The sequence below is a fragment of the Ziziphus jujuba genome, chromosome 2, assembly GCF_031755915.1.
Source record: "Ziziphus jujuba cultivar Dongzao chromosome 2, ASM3175591v1".
Classification (NCBI taxonomy): domain Eukaryota; kingdom Viridiplantae; phylum Streptophyta; class Magnoliopsida; order Rosales; family Rhamnaceae; genus Ziziphus; species Ziziphus jujuba.
The window spans coordinates 6,314,774-6,341,914 of record NC_083380.1 but is presented as its reverse complement, the minus strand read 5'-3'; the positions used below and the strand labels follow the sequence as shown (position 1 = coordinate 6,341,914).

Here is a 27,141-nt window from a genome sequence, read left to right as displayed (position 1 = left end):
AAGAGAAGAAAAGGTTTGGGTATCAGCTTCATTTCTTTGGAAGTGAGTCTATGAAAACACTGTTTGAAGGCCTGAAGGAGAAAGGTTTCCTTAACACATAGATAATGTATATAATTACAAAATATATCTATTCTTTTGTTTCACTTTCCCATCCTTATTTAATTTGTTATTTTATATAAACGTTGTGTTCAAATCAATATTGAAGGAAATGATATGCAGCTATTTACCCAAAACTACAAAAAAAAAAACAAAGAAACAAAAAAAAAAGACAAAAAAACAAAAAAACAACAAAAAAACAAAAAACAAAAAACAAAAAAAAAAAACAAAGAAAGAGAAGGAAATGATATGCTGCTGTATATTTTTTACCTTAATCATGGGATTGAGAAGCCTATGATCAGCTTGTACTATATAAAATAATTGAACTGAACGTCCAACTTTTAAGAAACCTCATTGCATCAATCTTTCTATAGCATTTACAGTGACCAAACTTTGACAAGTGTGAACGGTGAATAGGAACTTTTTTCTCATTTTGTCATGTGGAGTTTTCCACTGAGCAAAAACTTCAATTTGTTGATATTTTTCTTACTAGTTTTGATTCAATGATTCCAATACGAATTGGAATTTTTCTTTAAAAGAAAAAAAAAAAGCCAACGTTTGTATTAAAAATTTAGAAGGTAATCCGTGTGACAAAATTTTAGTACATGGGTTTGGTCAATTGTGTAACACCCCGTCCCGAACCATGTCGGAATTTTTGCATGTTGACCGAGGTTGACTGTTGACCATTGACCAAGGGGTCAAAAGTTGACTTTTTGACTCAGTTGGAATTCTAGGTTGACTGAGGTACCATTACGAAGTACACGTTGGCACGAGTTCGTAGACTAGTAGCACGTTGAAAACGGAGCTACGGTTTGAAAGTTATGAGCAAGGCAAGTTGAGGTCCAAACTGTCCAAGGGGTGCCGGAGTTGACTTTTTATTTATGGGGAAATGAGCTTTGACTCATGCATGGTTGTGAAGTGCTCTTCGATACGAGTTCATAGACTAGCAGCACGCTTAAAACGGACATCCGGTTAAAAAGTTATGGACGCGTGAAGTTTGCCGGATGCCGTAATATTTTAATGTTTTTGAGTCGATGAACAGTGAAATGCCACGTGTCATCACCTGAATTGTCCACATGGAATGAACAGTGTCACACGATGGCTTTTATTTGATAAAAATCTCGGGGAAGAGAGAGAAAGAGAAAGAGGAGAGAGAAAGAGAGAGAGAGAGACCGATCGGCTGCCGGAGTTTTTCAAATTTTCCGGCCGATTCACATTACATGCGCCGGCCATGCGGATGCCCCTCCCCATTTCCGGCAAAATCCCAAAATTTCACGGCCATTGGCCGCCGGACGCGCCCGGATCGAGGCGGCGAAGATTGGCGGCGATTTTTCCCTCCACACGCGCCAGCCACCCCTCACCACCTCCTCAAGTCCGGCCTACCCACCAAATTTCACGGCCACCGGACCTCCGACGCGCCGGGATTGGAGCTTTTTCCGGCGAGGGGCCGAAATTCTTCAAACTCCGATTTCTCCGCCGTCCGGCCTCCGTTTGCCTCACCGTTGGTCCCATTGGATTCCTCTCCCCTCGATCTACAAATCTGCAAAAAAATCTCAGCCAACGGCCACCGCACGCACCACCACCGGCGACGGTTGCCCGTGACCGAGACGGCTCACCGAAAGTTACTGTTCCGGCGAGTACCCAGTTGCACCGCTGATCCCTCCTGACTGTGTTCGACCTCCTGAACCCGAATCCGGCATCCGTTTCTGCCAATTCGCAACGGTTCGGGAGAATTGCGAAGTCGAAACCCGAAAGCTTTCCGGTGAGATTCCGACCACCTCGAGTCCGATCACCGGAAATTAAGACCGAATCTGTGATCCTCATCACTCGAGCTTCGATTCGGTATATAACTCCTAAATTTTAGATATCATTTGGTGTTCGCTCCCCGGGTACCCATTTGGGAGTTACCCGATTAAATTATTAATATTTGTGGTTTGGTGTATTGTGGATGTTTTAGGTGCACGTGCAAGTAGCGGAGTCGATCCTATGGAGGATCTTGATTGAGATACGTGCTTAAGGTGAGTGACCCACCCTCAAATTAATTTCGGAAATTAAATTGGTGAATATTATGTGTGATTTGAATATTTGGAATTTAAATTCTATGTGCCAAATATTTAATTGATTTATTGTGGAATTATTAATGGATTTATTTGATTAAAGAAAGTATACATTATATAAATTTATGCAAATGTGAAAATTATTTTACGGTATTGAGGATTGCGAAATTCTTGTGGTTTTAACATTAAATCGGGCATGATTTGATTTTCAAATATTTCAAGGAAAATATTTGTTTATGTTGGTGATTTCAATTTTTATAAAGTATGCCCATGGAATATTATGTGATTTAATTATTATATTTCAAGAATTATTTATGCTATTGGAAAATTGGAATATTTAAATTGATGGATTTGGGAGTTGGTGGAGTTGGATTTTCATGGAATTTATGATGTTGATTATAAAGAAATTGTGGAGAAATTTCCGGGTTCAAGTGGATGGAATAAACCCGCTATGTTTATGCAAAATGTGAGATTTTGATATACAAATTAAATATGTGGATTTTACGATTTTCAGATGCACCGTGCACGTACTGGTGTTCTGTTTATATGTGATATGGTTAGTGTGCACACGGATGTGATTAGCGCGGGTGGGTGTGAGTAGCGCGCAGGTGATTTTATGGGGTTGTCCTGTGATTGCCATCGGATGAGGGTAGGCGGCCCCTCCATGGCCGGGACACCAGTTAGCAGCGGCGCGATGGGACGCCATGCGACCGTATGCCGGTTTCTTTCTATAACCTCCTGTCTGGCGGTACCTTGAGACGCTGGGTACTGTTGGCGCCACTGGTATATAGTGGGTGCATCAAGTGATTTTCCGAACTGTGATTTTAAAATAAATATTTTGAAATTGTATTGGAATTAAAATATAATTATTACTGTTTCTGGTATTTATTTGATGTCTTGGTTTTTGGGGAATACGAACAAAGGGTTTTGTGAAAAGGTTTTAAAAAGGGAACTTTTCCAACCGAGAGAATTGTAAGGGTTTTGAGAGAAATTATTATTTCCAATTAATTATTATTTATCTACTTATTACCGTGGTATTATATTATATAGTAGATAGGGTCACTCACTGAGATGATTAACATCTCATATTTTCAAATTCCGTTCCTCTAGGTACCTGGTTGTCGGTGTTCATCCGGAGCGGACTTGATCTTCATCGCTGTCTTAGTTCGTGAAGTACCCTGTTCTTCTTTTACTGTAGTTGTAATACTTCTTTCACTCTTGTTGTATTCTATACTTAGTAGTACTTCACGAAGCTCTGTATACTGTATGGGACACTTATGTATTTATTATGCACTGGATTACTGTATTTATTTTTGGAGTGCTGAAATTTGTGGAATCAACTTGTCGTATTGTGGGAGGAATAAGGGGACGTCATAGAAGTGTGTTTTCAGTGCAGGAATTTGTGGTAAGTCCATCCCTTAGGGGAGGTTCTGCCGGATTTTCCATAGGAGGGTCTGGTAGGGTTTCCTTGGGATCAGGGCTTGTCTAGGGTTCCGGTGAGGAATTTTGGATGGGTCTTGACAAATTGTCATTTACATTGTATCTAATTTTCTTTCCCATTATAACAACATCTAACACTGATGGAAAAAAGAGTGATACTTAGGGCACACTTCGACAAAAGGTCCAGAGCAGAGCAGAGAGAGAGAGAGATGTTATGAATGGAGGGCAAAAGGTGGTGTGTGTAACAGGAACTTCAGGTTACATAAATAGATAGTATTGAGTCTATACTACAATTTGTCATCACCATGGAGCGACAATGGAGAAACTAGCTTCTAACAATTTCTTTTAATCGTAAAGACATTTACTATTTGGTTAAAAGAAAATACTAATAAAATGCAGCCACAACGTTAAATTGTTTATGTATTACTTTGACTTCAAAGTTTCTTCGTCCTCTTTACGAAAACTAAAGTTCATATTGAGATTTATTTTCTGGTGTCTAGTATAACGGTTGTACGTAGTTTACTAGTTTCTTTACTTTTCTTAACTTGTGTTGCCAATTTCTTATTTAGTTTTTGCTTTATTTAGCTTTTTATGCCTATTGTTGGTTGTTTTACTAATTAACTTTTTTTTTGTTTTTTTATCATTATTAATTTACTTAAATGTTCTTTTTGTACATATAATTTTTTACTAACTTCTTATTTGTTTAATGGTTGGTTTCTTCAATGTGTTTCATTTTATGCCTTTTTTTTTGGGGGGGGGGGGGTATATATTATAATAATACTATAGTTATAATAAAAGTATAGCTTTTTTTTTTTTTTTTACATTTAATTTTTTTAAGGACATATCAAAACTAATCATTGATAGCATGTGGAATAAATAATTTACCCTATAGCTATCACTTCACTTTGAAAGTAAACTAGAAATAAAGAGCACAAAGAGAAATTAGTAAAAGAAAATAGAAAAGAAAGTGGAGAGAAAAAAAGACAGTAAGAGAAAGTTAAAAGAAACATAGTAGAAAACTAGAGAGAAAGTGGTGGGTGTTGAGAAAGAAAATAGAGAGAAAAATGGAAAGAAAAAAAAGAAAGAAAAAAGAAAAACAAAAAAATGGTATAAAGAAAAAGCAGTGAGAAAAAATAAAGAAAAAACAAAATAGAGAAAGAAGGTCAAGAGAGAAAGCATTGAGAAAGAGGAGAGGGAAAAGCAGAGATAGAAACAGAGAGAAATTCAAGTGAGAAAAACAGAAAGGGAAAGGAAGCAAATGGGAGACAAGAAGAGAGACACACACAGCACACCAACCCACACAAAGGGGAAGAGAACCTCGGGCAATTTGCACATGATTCTCTTCACCCAAACGCCAAAAATTTCATATTGTTTTTTTGTTAACAAAGGGTTATCACAGCAGGACTCAACATTGCTTTACAACAAATATACACCCCTGACATTTTTTTGTTTACACATCCATGAAAAGTCTTCTATTGTGTAGAGAGGGAAGCCAAAGACCAGCTGTAATTACTACAGAAATAAAAAATGAAAATTATCAGCAAGACTATCATGTAAGTACATGTACATGTGATTCACCAACAAAAAATAAAAAAAAAAAAATACATGTAAATGTGCAGGCAAGCAAGTCTATCATGCAAATATAAAAGTTATAAGAGAAAAAACAAACATAATTAGCAAAAATATAAATTTGACAAACTATCAGGACAAACTATGATGTTACGGCAGTTAGGACTTTAGGCAAATGCCAGGTAGGTCAACACTAACAGTTTTTGAACTTGATTAACAAATAAGAGAATCTTATTTTTTTGAGAGGTCAAAGATCCATAAATCAATTGAGAATAAGGTACAAAACGAAGTAAGGAGGAAGATCACATTTTTTTTTCTTTAATTGTACACTTCTTATAAATGTAAAATAAGGAGGAAGATCCCTTAACTTTATAATCGCCATATTATGCTCAACACAAAGTAATATAAAAAATATTCTTTTTATCAATTTAATTTTTTTACAATACATTTTTCTTTGCTCTTATACCATTTTTTTTCAAATATGTTGATGATAACCATTTTAATTTTTTTGGATAGACATTTCAAAAGAAATGTTGAAAATTATTTGTTTAATAATAAAATTACATTTTTATACAAATGCATAAATAGTACAAAAATGCTAAGTTTAGTATTTAAACCTCTCAAATACTAGATTAGTGGTGCAATTACTCCACATTTAGGAAACTTTTCTAGCTTGCACTAAATACTGATCACTCTGTGAAATGTCATTATTAACGTAAGCCTATTTTTTGGAATAAATTGCAAGAAAATTTGGAAGAATGAAGCTGGTGTTCAATATTTTCTATTAAACAAGTAATACGGACTTGCTAGTAACAATTTTTGTTATACTTTATTCCTGAAATTTTGGGATCTTTTAAAAATTTACAATATTTAAATCTCCAAATGCTGGGTTTAGTGACGCAATTCTTCTAAATTTAGGGAACCTCTCTGGCTTGCAGTATCTTAATGTTTAGTCTTGGAGTTCATATGTTGATAATCTTGGGTGGGTGACAAGTCTTGTCTCTTTAGAACATCTTGTGATGAAAGAGTTAATCTTTCAACGGTAGGATCAGACTGGATTAGGATACTAAACAAACTCCCATCCTTAACTGAGCTGCACCTCTCATTTTGTAGCTTATCTGTTACCATTCCACCTCCTCCTTTTGTAAATGTTTCTTCACTTGTTTCCTTAGATCTTAGTTTTAACACCTTCAATCCAGAAATAGCTGATTGACTTTTAGTTTTAGTAAGCTGCCTAATTTGCAGTTTTTATATGTTGCTGGTAATCATAACCTCACAGAAGTTGCCATGAATTGTTGAGGGGAAGATGGGAAAAGATATAGACATGTCCTTGATATTGCATCCAATTGTCTGCAAGGGAAACTTCCTACTTTCCTTGGAAACATGACATTTCTTACTCGCTTAAATCTTCCTGAAAATCATGTTGAGGGTGAGATTCCAAGCTCTATTGGAAAACTTTGCTACCTGATGCATTTTGATATATCAAGTAATAACGTGACTGGTACTATATCCGAAATCCTTAAAGGAACAGATTGTCTGTCCAGGAAGCCACTACCTAGTCTACAGGATTTGGATTTGTCAAGTAATAACCTAGTTGGTAAGTTACCAGAATGGCTAGGTCAGCCCAAGAATCTTGTTGAACTTCATTTGCTCTATAACTCTCGTCATGGTCCCATCCCAGCTTCTTTAGGTTTAACGAAAATTCTTTCTGTATTATGGCTAGGAAGGAATGAATTAAATGGAACTCTTCTCGAAAGTTTGGGACAACTTTCTAAGTTGATACTTTTGATGGTTCTTCCAATCATTTGACGACTATAGTCATTGAAACATTTTTTTAAAGCAAGGTAAGCTAAAACATTTACTTCTATCTTTTAACTCTTTCACCTTGAATGTCAGTTCCAATTGGGTTTCCCCATTCCAAGTCTGGTATCTTCATATAGGTTCATGCCATTTGGGTCCTGTATTTCCTGCTTGGCTAAAGTCACAAAAGGAAGTCATTAATTTAGATTTGTCAAATGTCAGGCATCACCGGTTCCATGCCCTACTGGTTTTAGGAATGTTCCTTCATCTTAATATTCTTGAATGTTTCCCATAATAATTAGAAGGTCACCTACCGAGTCCATTAAGCTTAGCTTCATTTACAATGGTTGATTTCAGCTCAAACTTCTTCAATGGGTCCATTCCTATCCCAAATGACAACAATAAATTTCTTGATCTATCCAAAAATAAATTTTCTGGTACTATTTCGAAGAACATGAGTTATGATTTGTATGTTCTCTCTGTCAGGACCCGTCCAAAATTCCTCACCAGAACCCTAGACAAGCCCTGATCCTAGGGAAACCCTACCGGACCCTCCAATGGAAAATCCGGCAGAACCTCCCCTAAAGGTTGGACTTACCACAATTTCCTGCACTGAGAACACACTTCTATATTCATCTCCTTATTCCTCCCACAATACTACAAGTTGATTCCACAAATTTATAGCACTCCAAAAGAATAACAGTAACTCAGTGCATAAATAATACATAAATGTCCGAGACAGTATACAGAGCTTCATGAAGTACTACTAAGTATAGAATACAACATGGATGAAAGAAATATTACAATTTCAATAAATGAAGAACATGGTACTTCTCGAACTAAGACAGCGATGAAGATTAAGTCCGCTCCGGATGAATACCGACAAACCTGGTACCTAGAGGAACGGAATTTAAAAAATATGAGATGCTAATCATCTCAGTGAGTGACCCTATCTACTGTACAATTATAATACCACGATAATTAAGTAGATAAATAATAATTAATTGGAATTAATATTTTCTCTCAAAACCCTTACAATTCTCTCGGTTGGAAAAGTTCCCCTTTTAAAACATTTTCACAAAACCCTTTATTCGTATTCCCCGGAAACCAAGACATCAATTTTTTCAACTAAATATCAAATAAAATATAATAAGTCAAGCATCCAAAATTTATAATTAAAAGAAATTAATTTATTGAATAATTAAGTAAAGGGAAAATTAAACCAATTTAAAATCTCCCTTTCAAATAAATACCAAAAACAGTATTAATTATATTCTTAATTCCAATACAATTTCAAAATATTTATTTTAAAATTCCAGTTCTGAAAATCACTTGATGCACCCACTATATACCAGTGGCGCCAACAGTACCTAGCGTCCCAAGGTACCTAGCGTCCCAAGGTACCGCCAGACAAGAGGTTATAGAGAAAAACCGGCATACGGTCGCATGGCGTCCCACCGCGCCGCTGCAAACAAGTGTCCCGGCCATGGAGGGGCGGCTTACCCTCATCCGATGGCAAACACAAGACAACCCCACAAAATCACCTGCGCGCTACTCACACCCACCTGCGCGCTAATCACATCCGTATGCACACTAACCATATCACATATAAACATAACACCAGTACGTGTATGGTACATCTAAAAATCATAAAATCCACATATTTATTTTATATCTCAAAATCTCAAATTTTCCATAACATACCGGGTTTATTCCATCCAATTAAACCCGTAAATTTCCCACAATTCCTTTATAATCATCATCATAAATTCATCGCATAAATTCCATAATTTTCAAATCCACCAGCTCTCAAATCCACAAATTTAAATATTCAATTTTTCCAATAGCATAAATATTTTTGAAATATAATAAATTAAATCACATAACATTCCATGGGCATACTTATAAAAATTGAAGTCACCAACATAAACAAATATTTTCCTTGAAATATTTGAAAATCAAATCATGCCCAAAATAATGTTAAAACCACAAGAATTTCATATATAATTGAATTCCACAATTCTCAATACCATAAAATAATTTTCACATGGCATAAATTTATATAATGTATATTTTCTTTAATCAAAATAAATCCACCAATAATTTCCACAATAAATCAATTAAATATTTGACACATAGAATATAAATTTCAAATATTCAATTCACACAAAATATTCACAAATTTAATTTCCAAAATTAATTTGAAGGTGGGTCACTCACCTTAAGCACGTATATCAATCAAGATCCTCCGCAGGATCGACTCCACTACTCGCACGTGCACCTAAAACATCCACAATACACCAAACCAAATATATTAATATTTTAATCGGATAACTCCCAAATGGGTACTCGGGGAGCGAACACAAACGACAACCAAAGTTGATGAGTAATATACCGAATCGAAGCTTGAGCGACGAGTATTACAAATCCGGTCTTACTTCCCGAAGATCGGACCGGTGGTGGCCGGAATCTCACCGGAAAGCTTTCGGGATTCAACTCTTCGATCCTCTCAATCCGTCGCGAATTGGCGGAAAAGGATCCCGGATTTAGATTCAGGGGGTCGGAATCAGTGGAGAGGGACCGACGGTGCAACTGGGTACTAGCCGGAACAGTGATTTCCAGTGAGCCACCGCGGTCACCGGCAACCGTCGTCGACGGCGGCGCGTGCGGTGGCCGATGGCTAAGATTTTTGGGGGTTTTGTAGATCAAGGGGAGAGGGTTCCAACGGGACCGGCGGTGAGGCAAATGGAGGCCGGACGGCGAAGTAATCGGGGTTTGAAGGTTTTCGGTGCCTCGTCGGAAAATGCTCTGGTCCCAGCTCGTCAGAGGTCCGGCGACCATGAAACTTGGTGGGCTAGCCGGAAATGAGGAGGTGGTGAGGGGTGGCTGGCGCGTGTGGCCTGAAAATGGCCGGAAAGGGGTCAAAAGGCATTGGTCGGTGGTGGAGGGGAAAATCGCCTTCGAGCTTCGCCGGCTCGATCTGGACGCGTCCGGCGACCAGCGGTCGTTAGATTTTGGGGTTTGGCCGGAAATGGGGAGGCGCTCCTGTCTGGCCGGCGCATGTAGCAAGGATCGGCCGAAAAATTTGACGATTTCTGGCGGCCGGTCGTTTCTCTCTCTCCCTCTCTCTCTTTCTCTTTCCTCCCCGTCATTTTTGCCAAATAAAAGCCACCGTGGGTGCCACTGTTCATCCACGTGGACCAATCAGATGTCGACACGTGGCATTACTGTGCACGTAAGCCAGATATAATAAAATATTACAGTATCCGGCAAACTTCACACGTCTATAACTTTTTAACCAGATGTCTGATTTAAGCGTTCCGCTAGTCTATGAACTCGTATCGACGAGTACTTTACAACCATACAAAAGTCAAAGCAAAATTATACAACGATAAAAAGTCAACTCCAGGCACCTTTTGGACAGTTTGTACCACGAACTTGTTTTGCCCATAACTTTCAAACCGTAGCTCCGTTTTCGACGTGCTACTAGTCTATGAACTCGGGGCATCATGCACTTCGCCACGGTACTCTGGTCAACTAGAAATTTCAACTGGAACAAAAAGTCAACTTTTGACACACTAGGTCAACGGTCAACCTCGATCAACGTGCACGAATTCCGATGTGGTTTGGGACGGGGTGTTACACTCTCTCTTTCTGATAACAATATAAATGGAGAAATCCTAGCTCTATAGCTAATAATCACCATCTTTTAGTCATAGATCTTTTGAAAAACAACTTAATAGGAAATATTCCATCAAGCATTGGAAATTGTTCTTTCCTAACAATATTAGACCTCAGTATGAACAATTTATCTGGTAAAATTGCTGTATACGTGGGCCAATTAAGGGAGCTTCAAACCTTGCACCCAAGTGACAACAAGCTTTCTAGATATCTTCCAATATCTTACCTAAACTTATCTAGTATGTAGACACTGGATCTGGGATATAACAGAATAATGGGTAGAATACCACCGTGGTTTGGAAAAGGTTTCAAAAGTCTAAGAATTATTAGCTTGAGGTCTAATTCCTTTTTAGGAGAACTTCCACTAGTGCTGTCAGGACCTGTCCAAAATTCCTCACCGGAACCCTAAACAAGCCCTGATCCCAGGGAAACCCTTCTGGACCCTCCAATGGAAAATTCGGCAGAACCTCTCCTAAGGGTTGGACTTACCACAAATTTCCTGCACTGAAAACACACTTCTAAATTAATCCCCTGATTCCTCCCACATTACTACAATATAATTCCACAAATTTTCAGCACTTTAAATAAATAACAGGAAATTAATGCAGTATTTAATAAAATGCATCCAATACAGTATACAGAGCATTTTACAAATAAATGTGGAATTAATACAATATCAGATAAGGAAGCAATACAAGATGGAGAGGAAAAAAAGAAGGAAATACTTCTTGGACTTTCGGCAATGAACTGAGACGTCGAGTTCGCCCCGGACGATCAACGTCTCCCAACCTGGACCTAGGGGAACGGAATTTAAAAGCGTGAGATGCTAATCATCTCGGTGAATGACCCTGGCTACTGAACACTTTTAATATTAATAATAATTATAGTACACTTGATTAATTAAGAATAAATAAATAATTAATTAATTGAAGATAATATTTCTCTCAAAACTCTCTCCATTCACTCTGTTGGAAATGTTCCCCTTTTAAAACATTTTCGCAAAACCCGATTGTTCGTATTTTCCAAAAACCAAGGGATCAATTAATTTAATAAATAATAATTAAATACCCCAAATATAACTAAAATGTAATAAAATATAATAAATAATTTTTTGAACACTTTAGGGTTTGAAATTTCTATCTGAAAATTTATACTTGACGCACCACACCATATACCAGTGATGCCCTCCGATACCCAGCGTCCCGAGCACCGACTGACGGGGAGGTTCAAGAGAGAGACTTGCATACGGTATTTCGGCGTCCCGACAGCACCGCTGCTGAACCACGGAGGGGGCGGCTATGGCCAATATCAAACTTGTCTGCCCTCGATCCAATGGCAACTCACGGGAGACATAATAACTTGCGCGCTAATTCACATATACAGTCAGAACACCAATACTGTATGAGTGTGTCTAAAACCAATTTTTAAATTTTTTATTATCGTACTGATTTTCCAAAAATCACCGTGGAAATTATACCAGTTTTTAACTTCACCATCCCACATTTTCCTTTAACATTTCTGGTACGAAAACATCAATAACAATACACCAATAATTTTTCTCATAGCACAAAGTCCATCAAATAATATTCCACGGGCATAATTACCAAATTTAAAACCACCAATTTAAACAAATATTTTCCTTAAAATATTTAAACCAATTATGCCCAAAAAATAATATAAAAATCCAGATACAATTAATTAATGAAAATACTTTGCTCATGTGTTATAAATACAATTAAATCACAATAATAAAAATTGGAGATTTCTTAATAACCCAAAATTTTGTTTAGCACCAATAAACATATACGTACTTATAAAATAATATTTTTCCACAATTATAATTAAATTTCCACCACATGAGCATAATTCCAGATATCAAATTAACACAACATAAATATAATTAATCACCTCAAAATAGTTTTAAAGGTGGGTCACTCACCTGGAGCACGTAATTAAACCACGATCCACCATAGGATCGATTCCACAATACACACATGCTCCCAGAACAACAACATTACATAGTCAAATAAATTAATATTTTATTCGGGTAAATAATACCCGGTACTCGGGGGGTTAAACACAAACGTTAACTAAAATTGACGAGTAATATGTCTATGGAAAGCTTGTGACATGAGGATCTCATTACCGACCTTCATTGAGCTCAATTCAACCGGCGGTGGCCGGAATTTGGCCGAAAAGCTTCGGCCGAGTTTAAACTTGAGGGATCTCTCAAACGGTGGGGATTTTGGGCAATCTAACCCCGGAAATGGACTCATAGGGGTCAAAAATGGTGGGATACAAGTATGGGTCGAGCTGGGTTAGCCGGAAACGGTGAGAATCGCCGAAAAAACTTAATCGCCGCCGCCGACTTCACCTGCCCGATCTGGGCGCGTCCGGCGGCGTCTGGAGGGGAAACTTGGAGGTCGGGGTCACCGGGAACTAGGCTTCACCAATGACCAGCGCGTGTGGCCGTCCGGTGGTCAGAAACGAAGAAACAGCGAGGGCCCAAGTGGAAGAAGGAAAGGAAAGGAAGAAGAAGGAGGAAGAAGAAGAAGGCTTCGGGTGGGGGGCCTGGGTGTTTTCCCACGTGGGGGAAAAGAAAAAAAGAAAAAAGAAAAGAAAAAGAAAGAAAAAGAAATAAAAAGAAAGTAAATTAAAAAAAATTAAATAATATTCAAAATAATATTATTATATAAAATAACAATAATAAAATAATATGGTATTAAGCATGGTTGACATGTGGCATCTCAACATGGTTACACATGGTCACATTTATTAAGTCACACGTGGCACATTGTTACACGTTTAAAAATAATATTAAAATAATATAGTATTTGAAAAATTCTACAGGTCCATAACTTTCAAACCACATGTCCAAATCAGACGTACCGCTAGTCTATGAACTCGTATCGATGAGTACTTCACAACCATGCATGAGTCAAAGCTCAACTTTGCATGAATAAAAAGTCAACTCAAGCACCCCTTGGACAGTTTGGACCTCAACTTGTTTTGCTCATAACTTTGAAACCGTAGCTCCTTTTCAAAGTGCTACAAGTCTACGAACTCGTGCCAACGTGTACTTTATAACAGTACCTCAGTCAACCTAGAATTCCATCCGAGTCAAAAAGTCAAACTTTGACCCCTTCAGTCAACGATCAATGGTCAAGGTCAACGGTCAACGGTCAATCTCGGTCAAAGTTGGAAAATTTCTGTTGCACTTTGGGACGGGGTGTTACAATCTTCCCCCCTTACAAAAATTTTGTCCTTGAAATTTCTTACGTTGCTGAAATGTATAAAAATATTGATTGCGGATTTGTGCCTCGAGCTTCCACGTCGCTTTCTCGACTAGATTAATTCACCACAAGACCTTGACTCGAGAAAATAGTCTTATTGACCCATACGCATTCTTCATGACTTAAAATCTGTCTTAGTCGCTCCTTACATTGTAGGTCTTCGATGTCATTTCGTAGCAACAATACGTGAATTACACTGCATACCCATGTCTGCTTTCCCGAAAATACTAACTTGCATGCTACAAAACCAATTCTTCCAATAACCTCGTAGAACTAAGATAATGAGAACTTAGCTCTCTCTGTCAACCAAAGCGTACAACTCTCTCCTACGAAGATAATCTCAAAAACTTAATCTCGGACTTTGAAATCAACATCATTTCCATGCACGTCGGCTTAACTCATTCGTCGATCTTGAGCGGCTTTCAAACTCTCTCGGATGACCTTCACCTTATTCATAGTCATCCGTAGGTGTTTGCATCCAATTTAGGTTGGTTGTCGTATGGCGCTTCTCCTCACCCACTTCACTCCAATATAGTGGGGTTTGATGCTGGCTTCCATATAGGATCTCACACGAAGACACCTCGATGCTAGCTTGGTAGCTAATATTACAATGGACCTTATCAACGACAATTGCTTATTCCCACTTCATTCGATATTACATCATGCACGGTCTCAGCATAACTTCCGAGTGTGAATTCTGCACTTTGCTTGTCCAATGACCTGTGGTGTAAGGTGATGCAGTAGTTAAGTCCCGCTTCAAGTGTATCTGTTAACCTTCGTCATAGTCTTGAAATAAAGCTCTAATCTCCATTAGACGTAATGGCGATTGATGCTCTATGCAGACTCATAATATGCTTTACGAACAGCTTGGCTGACTTGTCTCAGTAAGAACCATTCTTCATACCAGGAAAAGTGCACTAACATTTCTACTTCCCGCTTCCGTTTGTCGGCAGCTTACGTACCTTGATTCCAATTCGGCAACTTCCTTTATCGTGCCCATCCACCAATAATACCTAGTGAGCATTCAATATATCTTTATACCTTTGGGGTGTATCACATACATCGAATCACGTGCTCCCTTTAGGATCTCCTTTTTGAACTCAACGATATCGTACTTTGGACTCAAAATTGACGATACTTAAACCTTAAGTCGGTCTTGGAAAAACCATAACATAAAACAAATAATAAAATATATTTTTCAAATATACCACCAACATAAAATATACACAATTTATCAACCCAAATTAAATTTCCAAACTTCTTCAAAATCAAAATATAATTTATGAAATTTACTAATTAAATCAATGAAATAATAAATAATACGAAAATTATTTTAATTAGTTTCAAATATCTTAACTTGCATAGGCAATTGTTAAAACTCCACATTGGAACAATAATAAAAACATGAATAAATACATAAAATCATATCTTAAAATCCATAGCATAAAATAAAATATGCACGCTCGTAATGGAGGTACGTACGATACCTTCTAACATGCTACGTGATCCATGATTCCAGCTGTCGCCGGCACTCTGTTACCAATACAAACTAAGGTGGTTGCCTATATTGGCCGTCTGATCCCCTGGACTCATAGGCAACATGATTATAGGGCTAGCTCTATATGGACCACATTGGTTCGCCGCCTCCGTATGGTGCTGTATATGCAATATAATATCAAACAATATAACATACAAATACGTGTACGAACATAAACAAAAAAATACTTGAATAAAATACCTTCAATTTCAAATATCACTTTGAAAAGTATTTAATTTTTAATAATCGATCGGAAAAATATCTTGACACCTTGAGGTTGATCGATACACATCCATACTCGACAACAAGTATCGATTATGGGTGGTCACCTTGCTAAATCGTTGATAGTCGATACACACCCTTAGGCAATCATCCTTCTTCTCCATGAATGAAACAATGCCATTCACAATGATAAGCTTGGCTTAGTGAAACCTCCAATCTTGTGGCTGAGCCTTTCAGTCCTTTAACTTTGATAGAGTCGCATAGTATGGCGGTACTGAAATAGATCGATGTCCAAAACCAAATCAATAATGATTCGATATCCTTTTTACGGTCGTAATCCAGATAACTTACTGGAAAAAATACTTTCGAATTGCTTCCCACTATTAGTGGTTCCAACGTTCACCATCTTCTTTGGCATCAACCACCTGGGCCATAGACCTTTAAGAACCATTCTCCGATAGCTCCTTACAATGACGGCAGAAATTAACCTCCGTAAAGGCTTCCTAACTCATCCACGAAGCACCACTTCAGGTAAGCTGAATCACTTTAACTTTACTCCTTTATGCCAGAGGTCCATAAACATAAGATGCATAACTACTCGATCCAAATCTAGGGTCGCTTCAGATCCCAAAAAGATTCAAAGATTGGATCTGCCCCCATTACTTGACCTTCAAAAAGAAAAGGCAATCCTCGACCTTCGACTAGGCCATAGGAATTCCCCGTTAGGATAGATGATTCCAATTGACACCCTCGAAGATTAGAGTTATTCAAACTCGGACAACGAATTTACTTCAAGACAAAGGGAAAGAACGCTTTAAGATAGGTAAAACGAGAGATTAGACGCAGATGGGATGCACAACAATGCACAATCCCTTAGGAATACTAGAACCTAGAGCTCTGATACCAACTGTCAGGACCCGTCCAAAATTCCTCACCGGAACCCTAGACAAGCCCTGATCCCAGGGAAACCCTACCGGACCCTCCAATGGAAAATCCGGCAGAACCTCCCCTAAGGGTTGGACTTACCACAAATTTCCTGCACTGAAAACACACTTCTAAATTCATCCCCTTATTCCTCTCACGTTACTACGATATAATTCCACAAATTTTCAGCACTTCAAATAAATACCAGGGAATTAATGCAGTATTTAATAAAATGCGTCCAATACAGTATACAGAGCATTTTACAAATAAATGTGGAATTAATACAATGTCAGATAAGGAAGCAATACAAGATGGAGAGGAAAAAAAGAAGGAAATACTTCTTGGACTTTCGGCAATGAACTGAGACGTCGAGTTCGTCCCGGACGATCAACGTCTCCCAACCTGGACCTAGTGGAACGGAATTTAAAAGCGTGAGATGCTAATCATCTTAGTGAGTGACCCTAACTACTGAACACTTTTAATATTAATAATAATTATAGTACACTTGATTAATTAAGAATAAATAAATAAATAAAGAATAATTAATTGAAGATAATATTTCTCTCAAAACTCTCTCCATTCACTCCGTTGGAAATGTTCCCTTTTTAAAACATTTTCGTAAAACCCGATTGTTCGTATTTCCCAAAAACCAAGGGATCAATTAATTTAATAAATAATAATTAAATACCCCAAATATAACTAAAATGTAATAAAATATAATAAATAATTTTTTGAACACTTTAAGGTTTGAAATTTCTATCTGAAAATTTATACTTGACGCACCACACCATATACCAGTAATGCCCTCCGATACCCAGCGTCCCAAGCACCGACTGGCGGGGAGGTTAAAGAGAGAAACTTGCATATGATAATTCGGCGTCCCGACAGCACCGCTGCTGAAACCGTCATCCCGGCCACGGAGGGGGGCGGCCATGGCCAATATCAAACTTGCCTGCCCTCGGTCCAATGGCAACTCACGGGAGACATAATAACTTGTGCGCTAATCCACATATACAGCCAGAACACCAATAATGTATGAGTGTGTCTAAAACCAATTATTAAATTTTTTATTACCGTACCGATTTTTCAAAAATCACCGTAGAAATTATACCAGTTTTCAAATTCACCATCCCATATTTTCCTTTAACATTTCCGGTACGAAAACATCGATAACAATACACCAATAATTTTTCTCGTAGCACAAAGTCCATGAAATAATATTCCACGGGCGTAATTATCAAATTTAAAACCACCAATTTAAACAAATATTTTCCTTAAAATATTTAAACCGATTACGCCAAAAAAATAATATAAAAATCCAGATACAATTAATTAATGAAAATACTTTGCTCATGTGTAATAAATACAATTAAATCACAATAATAAAAATCGGAGATTTCTTAATAACCCAAAATTTCGTTTAGCACCAATAAACATATACGTACTTATAAAATAATATTTTTCCACAATTATAATTAAATTTCCACCACATGACCATAATTCCAGATATCAAATTAACATGACATAAATATAATTAATCACCCCAAAATAGTTTTAAAGGTGGGTCACTCGCCTGGGGCACGTAATTAAACCACGATCCACCATATGATCGATTCCACATTGCACACATGCTCCTAGACCAACAATATTACACAGTCAAATAAATTAATATTTTATTCGGGTAAATAATACCCGGTACTCGGGGGGTTAAATACAAACGTTAACTAAAATTGATGAGTAATATGTCTATGGAAAGCTTGTGAGAAAGATCACATTACCGACCTCCATTAAGCTCAATTCAACCGGCAGTGGCCAGAATTTGGCCTGAAAGCTTCGATCGAGTTTAAACTTGAGGGATTTCTCAAACGGTGGGGATTTTGGGCAATCTAACCCCGGAAATGGACTCATAGGGGTCGAAAATGGCGAGATACAAGTATGGATCGAGCTGGGTTGGCCGAAAACGGCGAGAATTGTCGGAAAAACTTAACCCTCTGCCGTCGACTTCACTGGCCCGATCTGGGCGCCGGAAACTGGGCTTCACCAATGGCTGGCGCGTGTGGCCGTCCGATGGCCGGAAATGAAGAAACGGCGAGGGCCCGAGAGGAAGAAGGAAAGGAAAGGAAAAAGAAGGAGGAAGAAGAAGACGGCTTCGGGTGGAGGGCCTGGGTGTTTTCCCACGTGGGGGAAAAGAAAAAAAGAAAAAAGAAAAGAAAAGGAAAGAAAAAGAAATAAAAAGAAAATAAATTAAAAATAATTAAATAATATTAAAAATAATATTATTATATAAAATAACAATAATAAAATAATATGGTATTAAGCATGGTTGACATGTGGCATCTCAACATGGTGACACCTGGTCATATTTATTAAGTCACACGTGGTACATTGTTACACGTTTAAAAATAATATTAAAATAATACAGTATTTGAAAAACTCTACAGGTCCATAACTTTTAAACCACATGTCCAAATCGGACGTACCGCTAGTCTATGAACTCGTATCGACGAGTACTTTACAACTATGCATGAGTCAAAGGTCAACTTTGCATGAATAAAAAGTCAACTCCGGCACCCCTTGGACAGTTTGGACCTTAACTTGTTTTGCTCATAACTTTCAAACCGTAGCTCCGTTTTCAAAGTGCTACTAGTCTACGAACTCGTGCCAATGTGTACTTCGTAACGGTACCTTAGTCAACCTAGAATTCCATCCGAGTCAAAAAGTCAACTTTTGATCCCTTCGGTCAACGATCAACGGTCAACGATCAACGGTCAAAGTCAACGGTCAACCTCTGTCAAAGTTGTAAAATTTCCGTTGTACTTTGGGACGGGATGTTACAAGTGCTATCAAATTTAAGCTCATTACAAGTCTTGGACCTGGCAGAGAATCAGTTGAATTGTAGTATTCTTGCTAGCTTTGGAGATTTCAAAGCTATGTCACAAGTCCAAAACATTAACCACATTATCTATTTTACGGGGCATTTGACCATTATCTCTTGTATGGAAGGGCTGCTTCAAAGAAAACTTTACTGTGAATTTGAAAGGATAGCTTCGAACGTACACCAAGACCCTTTCCTTTCTAACCAGCCTAGACCTCTCAAGAAATAATTTGAGTGGAGATCTTCCTATTGAGATAACAAAATTGTTGGGCTTGGTGGTCTTGAACTTGTCCAGAAACCATATAAGTGGACACATTCCTGAGAGCATTTCAAAGTTGAAGCAATTGTTGTCGCCTGATCTCTCAAGCAACGAGTTTTCAGCTACTATTCTGTAAAGTTTGGGATTGCTCTCATTTTCGGGGTATATGAATTTGTCAGACAATAACTTATATGGAAGGATTCCTTATTTAGATCATCTGTCAACTTTTGATTCACCCTCTTTTACTAGAAACCTTGACTTTTGTGAGAGTCCACTTGCTGTAAAATGTCCAGGAGATGATGAAGAAGATTCAGATAAGGGTTGGACTACTCCCAAGGATGGTGACAGTTTGTTGATAAGTGGTTTTATTGGAGCATTGGATTGGGATTTGCAGTAGGAATTCTGGTTCCTTCTCTGATATTGGCTATGAGGAAATCCTGGAGCTATTTTGGTGCTGTGGATGAAATTCTAAAAAGAATACTATATTTATGGTTGAAACATAGAACCATGCAGAAGAGGAATAAAGGGCATCAACAGTGAAGATAGTTTTTTTCTTTTCTTTTTTTTTCTTTTTTTTGTCGTTTTACTTGTCAAGATTGTGTTTCTTTTGATTGATCTTTTAGCTATATTTACTACTTGTTGAAATTTCATTGTAAAGGGATCTAAAAATGAATGAATAAGATGGAAATGCATGGATGCCTTTAATCCGTATGAACGAGTTTTTTACTTTTCTGCATCTTGTTTTTTCTTTGTCTTGTTCTTTTGACTTAATATTTTTGTATGAAATTGTAAAAAAATCTAGAGGAAAGAACAAAAAGGAAGTTCAAATATTAGTTACAATTTTAGTAACTTCAAACAGTGATGGCAAGCAATTAGAAAAGTTTTTATAGGTTTTCCTTTTCTCGGCCAAGAGATCATCATCTAGTTGGGCCAGCACAGAGTCTCCTACACTAAAGCAATCAAAACATGAAGAAAGGCCAGCACAGAATGTCCTAGACTAAAGCAATTAAAACTGTGAAAAATTGCCACTTGTTTTCCATTAAACACAAGGCAAGGAAAGAATTGAAGAAAACAAGTTAAGCAAGGTTCTATTACAATTACTGAATGCAACCCGGGTAGTTCCATTATGTCCAGCATTTCAAATGGAAACCATAATAATTGTATTATGCCTAAGAAGCTTTTCATTAGGATTTTTTAAATAGTGTAAAACTTTGGACAAATCACCTTCTAAACTCACAAAGCTTAAGTTAAGTCTCTATTTAGACCATCTTTTTAGTTGCTCAAAAGCTTTATTAACGGTCAAAACTCACTTGAAACCGGTTATGAGCTAGCATACTGCTACATTTTAGAAGGTACATAATTTTAGATATCATATGTACACAGCAAACTTGTTATGTTATCTTTTCTGAAGTTCTATGTCTTCTTTTCTATCAATTTTATGCGTAACACATCTCACATGCTGTAAAACCCAATTTCTTTAGTACAATGGATAATATTACTATGCAAAGACTAATATGACTATCATAGCTCATGTGGTTCAACAAAAATAAAAAATTCAGATAGTTAATGTTATAGTACATAGATTTTCAGCAACTACATAATCATGACTTTCTCTGTAGCTTCCTTCACTGACTTACAAAAAGGAGTCACTTGCTTACCTCAAAAGCCACATTTTCTTATTTAAACATCCATGAAATGTCTTCTGGTGTGTAGAAAGGGAAGCCAAAGACCAACTGTAATAACTGCAGAAATAAAATAAAATAAAATAAAACAAGAATGACCACCTTTAATAACTGCAAAAAAAAAAAAAATAAAAAAAAAAAGGGATGCCAAAGACCAACTGTAATAACTGCAAAAATAATAAAAAAAGATTATCATGCAAAAACATGTACATGTGCAGGTAATAAGCAAGCCTATCATGCAAATATATAAGTTCTAAGAAAAAAATCCAAACATAAGAAGCAAAAATATAAAATTGAAGAACGATGAGGATAACTTGTAGAGTCATGGCAGTATGACCTTATGATTGAACCCCACAATCTCCTATTGCATTCAATTTTTATGCACATATGAGAAGGCTATTGGAATTCACATAATGTCAATTTATATGAAGTCTTGTGAAGAATGTCAATTTATATGCAGTTTCTCTGTCCTTGCTCACAAATTTTGCTCCACCTCGTCTAATACATGATGTACATAGATGGGACAGGTTATATGTAACACCCCGTCCCGAATCGCACCGGAATCCGTGCACGTTGACCGAGGTTGACCGTTGACCGTTGACCGAAGGGGTCAAAAGTTGACTTTTTGACTCGGTGGGAATTTCGAGTTGACCAGGGTACCGTGGCGAAGTGCATGACGCCCTGAGTTCGTAGACTAGTAGCACGTCGAAAACGGAGCTACGGTTTGAAAGTTATGGGCAAAACAAGTTGAAGTGTAAACTGTCTAAAAGGTGCCGGGAGTTGACTTTTTCTTGTGATGTAATTGCGAGTTGACTCTTGTATGGTTGTAAAGTACTCGTCGATACGAGTTCACAGACTAGCGGCACGCTCAAAACGGACATCCGGTTAAAAAGTTATGGACGTTTGAAGTTTACCGGATACCGTATTATTTTAATATTTTTTTTGGGTCGGTGAACAGTGAAACGCCACGTGTCAGTTTCTGATTGGTCCACGTGGCATGAACAGTGTCATGCAGGGGTTTTATTTGTTAAAACACTCGGGGAAGAGAGAGAAAGAGAGAGAAGAGAGAGAAAGAGAGAGAGGAGAGAGAAAGAGCCACCGCCGGCCACCGGATTTTGTCACTGTTCCGGCCGAGTTACTGTACACGCGCCGGACAGAAAGCTTGCCCACCTCATTTCCGGCAAAACCTCCAAATTTCACGGCGAACGGCCGCCGGACGCGCCCGGATCGGACGTCCGAAGTTTGGCGGCGATTTTTCCCCTCCACCGCCGGCCACCGCGAATCGGCACTATTCCGGCCGATATACAGTACACGCGCCATACACCCAGCATCCTCTCCTCAAGTCCGGCCTACCCACCAAAAATCACGGCCATCGGACCACCGACGCGCCGGGATCGGAGCGTTTTCCGGCGAGGGGTCGAAAATCTTCAAACGGTGATTTCTCCGCCGTCCGACCTCCGTTTTGCTCACCGTCGGTCCCGTTGGATTGCTCTCCTCACGATCTACAAATCTGCAAAATTTCACAGCAAACGGCCACCGTCGGAAATTACTGTTCCGGCGACGGTTGCCGGTGACGTGGCGGCCGCCGGAAATCACTGTTCCGGCGAGTACCCCGAAAATTCCGGCCAGCTCCAGTCCGCAGTGTTCGACCTCCTGAACCCAAATCCGACTTCCGTTTCCACCAATTCGCGACGGTTTGGGAGAATTGCGGAGCCGAAACCCGAAAAGCTTCCCGATAAAATTCCGACCCCGTCGGGTACGATCATCGGAAATTAAGACCGGATCTGTGATTAGCATCACTCGAGCTTCGATTCGGTATATAATTCGTAAATTTTAGTTATCGTTTGGTGTTCGCTCCTCGGGTACCCATTTGGGGATTACCCGAATAAAATATTAATATTTGTGGTTTTGGTACTGTGGGTGTTTTAGGTGCACGTGCAAGTAGCGGAGTCGATCCTGCGGAGGATCTTGATTGAGATACGTGCACAAGGTGAGTGACCCACCTTCAAATTAATTTTGGGAATTTAATTGGTGAATATATAATGTGTGATTTAAATATTTGGAATTTAATTTCTATGTGCCAAATATTTATTTGAATTATTGTGGAATTATTTGTGAATTTATCGGATTTAAGAAAATGTGTATTTCACCAATTTATGCCATGTGGAATTATTTTATGGTTTTGAGGATTTTGAAATTGGTGTGGTTTTAATGGTAAATTGGGCACGATTTGATTTTCAAATATTTCAAGGAAAATATTTGGTTATGTTGGTGATTTCAATTTTTATGAAATATGCCCATAAAATATTATGGGATTTGATTATGATATTTCGAGAAATTATTTATGCTTGGAAAAAAAAAAATGTGGATATTTGAATTGATGGATTTGGGAGTTGGTGGATTTGAAAATCATGGAATTTATGGTATGGATTATAAGGAAATTGTGGAGAATTTCCCGGTTCAAGCGGATGGATTATGCCCGCTATGCTTATGAAAAATGTGAAATTTGTTTTATGATTTAAATTTATGGATTTTATAATTTTTAGATGCACCGTGCACGTACTGGTGTTCTGATTATGTGATATGGTATATGTGATATGGTTAGTGTGCACACGGTTGTGATTAGCGCGCAGGTGGGTGTGAGTAGCGCGCGGTTGATATTATGAGGGTGTCCTGTGGATGCCATCGGAGAGGGCGGCCACCCCCCTTTGGCCGGGACACCAGGTTAGCAGCGGCGCAGTGGGACGCCACGCGACCGTATGCCGGTTTCTTTCTATAACCTCCTGTCTGGCGGTACCTTGGGACGCTGGGTACTGTTGGCGCCACTGGTATATAGTGGGTGCATCAAATGATTTTCAGAACTGTGTTTTAAAAATAAAATGTTTGGAAACTGAATTGGAATTAAAAATATAATTGTTACCGCTTCTGGTATTTAATTGATGTCTTGGTTTTCGGGGAATATGGATAAAGGGTTTTGTGAAATTGTTTTAAAAGGGGAACCTTTCCAACTGAGAGAATTGTAAGGGTTTTGAGAGAAAATATTATTTCCAAATAATTATTATTTATATACCTATTACCGTGGTATGATAGTGTAGAGTAGTAGGGTCGCTCACTGAGATGATTAGCATCTCACACTCTTAAATTTCGTTCCTCTAGGTACCAGGTAGTCGGTGTTCACTCGGAGCGGACTCGATCTTCCTCGCTGTATTTGTTCGTGCAGTACCTTGTTCTTCTTTTACTGCAGTTGTACTATTTCTTTCACTTTTACTGTATTCTGTATTTTGTAGTACTTCATAAAGCTCTGTATACTGTATGGGACACTTATGTATTTGTATTGCACTGGATTACTGTATTTTTATTTTGGAGTGCTAAAATTTGTGGAACCAGTTCGTCGTACTGTGGGAGGAATAAGGGAACAATTATAGAAGTGTGTTTTCAGTGTAGGAAATTTTGTGGTAAGTTCATCCCTTAGGGGAGGTTCTGCCGGATCTTCCACAGAAGGGTCCGGTAGGGTTTCCCTGGGATCAGGGCTTGTCTAGGGTTCCGGTGGGGAACTTTGGACGGGTCCTGACATTATATTTGAACACGGACTATATCTTCAAATAGAACTACTTTTGAATAAAAAAAATATACATATATAAATAGTCCAAAATGATAACTAATATGATTCGGGAAAGAGAATGATACTGATAACAATGTAAATGGCATGCAGATAAGCATTATATACTATCAATATTGAAACAGATTTAACACTGGAAAACGATATGTAACTAGTTAACTGTGCTACATGCTATAGGGAAGTAACAAAGTAATTCATGCTGTATTCTTCTAGCCCATTTGCAAAATCAATGCAAATGTTACATAGGCTACAACCAACAGTTTTTGAAGCTGAATGTACCACTAACAAATAAAAGAATCTTATTTTTCGAGAGGACAAAGATATTGATCAATTGAGAATAAAGTACAAAACCACAAGCAAAATTACCTATTCCTTTGCAAAGTGAGCACACATTAGGCATGCATGAAGGTAACTTGCTCTCCTTGCCAACCAAAATTCAGACACTTTCTCTGGAGTTCAACAATCCGAAGTCTTTTCAGATGCCTTTCTGATCTTCACATTAGTTTCCCCATCTATATTTAAAGGCAACAACTAAGAATTAAAGAAGACTAGGTGGATTGAACCATGGTGTACATTACATTAACAAGACTAGTTTCCCCCATCTATATTTAAAGGCAACAACTAAGAATTAAAGAAGAATAGGTGGATTGAACCATGATATACTTTACATTAACAAGAAATAGCTCTTCAAAATATAAAAAGAGAAAAAGGATGGAGAAACCTAAATGAGCAGACACCATCTGGGGGGTTTAGCTAGTAATAAGAGAAAGCAAATCAGCAGGGACACCTGCAACCAGTGGCAAGTATAATATTCTTGTGTGAGAATATGAATAACAACAGCAGCAGCACAATTCTAAGAGTTAAAATTCCAAAAGAAAAAAAGAAGAAAAAAAAAGGTTTCTAGCTTAAGCAGAAAAGGAAAAGCAAAATCAAGAAGGATATAGTCAAAAGTCACCATAAAATAAATATTCTTGACATCTAAGCAATTGCATCCTATATTCGTGCACATCTTCCAGGTAATAATATATCTAACATTGTGCATAATAGCTATTCTGCAGCGGCATCGTAAAACCTCCATAAATTGTTTTCCACAAGCTGGTATCACATAGAAGAAAAGAACTCACTTAACAACCAATTTAAACTAACAAGAGGTATGAACTAACAACATTGCAGGCACAACAAACATAGTTTGCAAGGCAGAAATCTTAAGTGCACAATTTGTGCTTGAAACTCTCCTTCTTTCGTTTCTTTTTGTCCTAACTTCAATTGAGTTTCATTTGTTGTTATGATGTTTATAAAATGTTTTTTATACTTGGCTATGCGGGTATTTTAGAAGCATCACTCAAAGAGGAAACAACCAGATATACAAGGAGACTTGGGTATGCTTCTAATGGAGATGGATATCACTCATTATTACAGATTTGGGTACAACCAAATCTAATCACGTTCACTTCTCTAAGTTACATGCAAAAAAAAGTTATCTAAAGAATTAACTCGGCCAAAATCACCATATAATTACAGATCACATAACATATTCCAGTAACAAAAGCACCAAAAAAAAAAAAAAAGATTTCAAAATTCACAGGTCAAAACTAATAGCAATATTACTCAGCTGTTTGTGTTATATAGCAAGGATGATTGATATTTTTCTAACAAAAAGTCAATTAAGCAAATTACGCACCTTTGCTCACCAAAGGCAAAGAAAAAAGTAAGATCCACCAAGAATAATAGTAAACCCTAAAAAAAGTGAGACGAACGCCCTATATAGCAATCAGAGAGTGAGAAGAGTCCCTGTCTTACCCAATTTCTTTTGGGATCGGTGATGGAGTTGCAGACACCGGCCAATCCCATCGTCTCGTCTTCTTCAACAATCTCTCTTCTTCCCACAGCTTTTCCTCTTTTTCTTTTTTTATTTTATTTTTATCTTTTCGATCGAGAGAGAGAAAGACAATGATTTGAGGTTCGCAATGTACATGTAATAATTAATTATAATAATATTAACAGCTAAAAACCAAGAAAAAAAAATATTACCGTTCCTGAATTTAAATTTTCTTACCGTTGGTTTTTCAAAACCCCGAATTTTCAAT

General features: G+C 37.7%; 1 protein-coding gene and 1 long non-coding RNA gene across 2 annotated transcripts; one reads left to right on the top strand and one right to left on the bottom strand.

Moving 5' to 3' along the window:
• The first annotated feature begins 6,545 nt into the window (after positions 1-6,545).
• On the top strand, positions 6,546-6,971 carry LOC125422384 (DNA damage-repair/toleration protein DRT100-like). The gene has a single exon (XM_048473816.2). The coding sequence runs from the start codon at positions 6,546-6,548 to the stop codon at positions 6,969-6,971; it is 426 nt and encodes a 141-aa protein (XP_048329773.2).
• A 12,249-nt stretch (positions 6,972-19,220) lies between these two features.
• Positions 19,221-27,004, bottom strand: LOC132800647 (uncharacterized). The gene is made up of 4 exons (XR_009635857.1): positions 26,855-27,004; positions 25,776-25,841; positions 25,421-25,566; positions 19,221-21,495 (listed from the first exon to the last, which is right to left on the bottom strand). It is a non-coding gene; the product is annotated as an uncharacterized LOC132800647 (long non-coding RNA).
• Between the last annotated feature and the right edge of the window lie 137 nt (positions 27,005-27,141).

Excerpts from the sequence above, each read along its gene's own strand:
- LOC125422384 (XM_048473816.2), top strand. The coding sequence starts at position 6,546 with ATGACATTTCTTACTCGCTTAAATCTTCCTGAAAATCATGTTGAGGGT.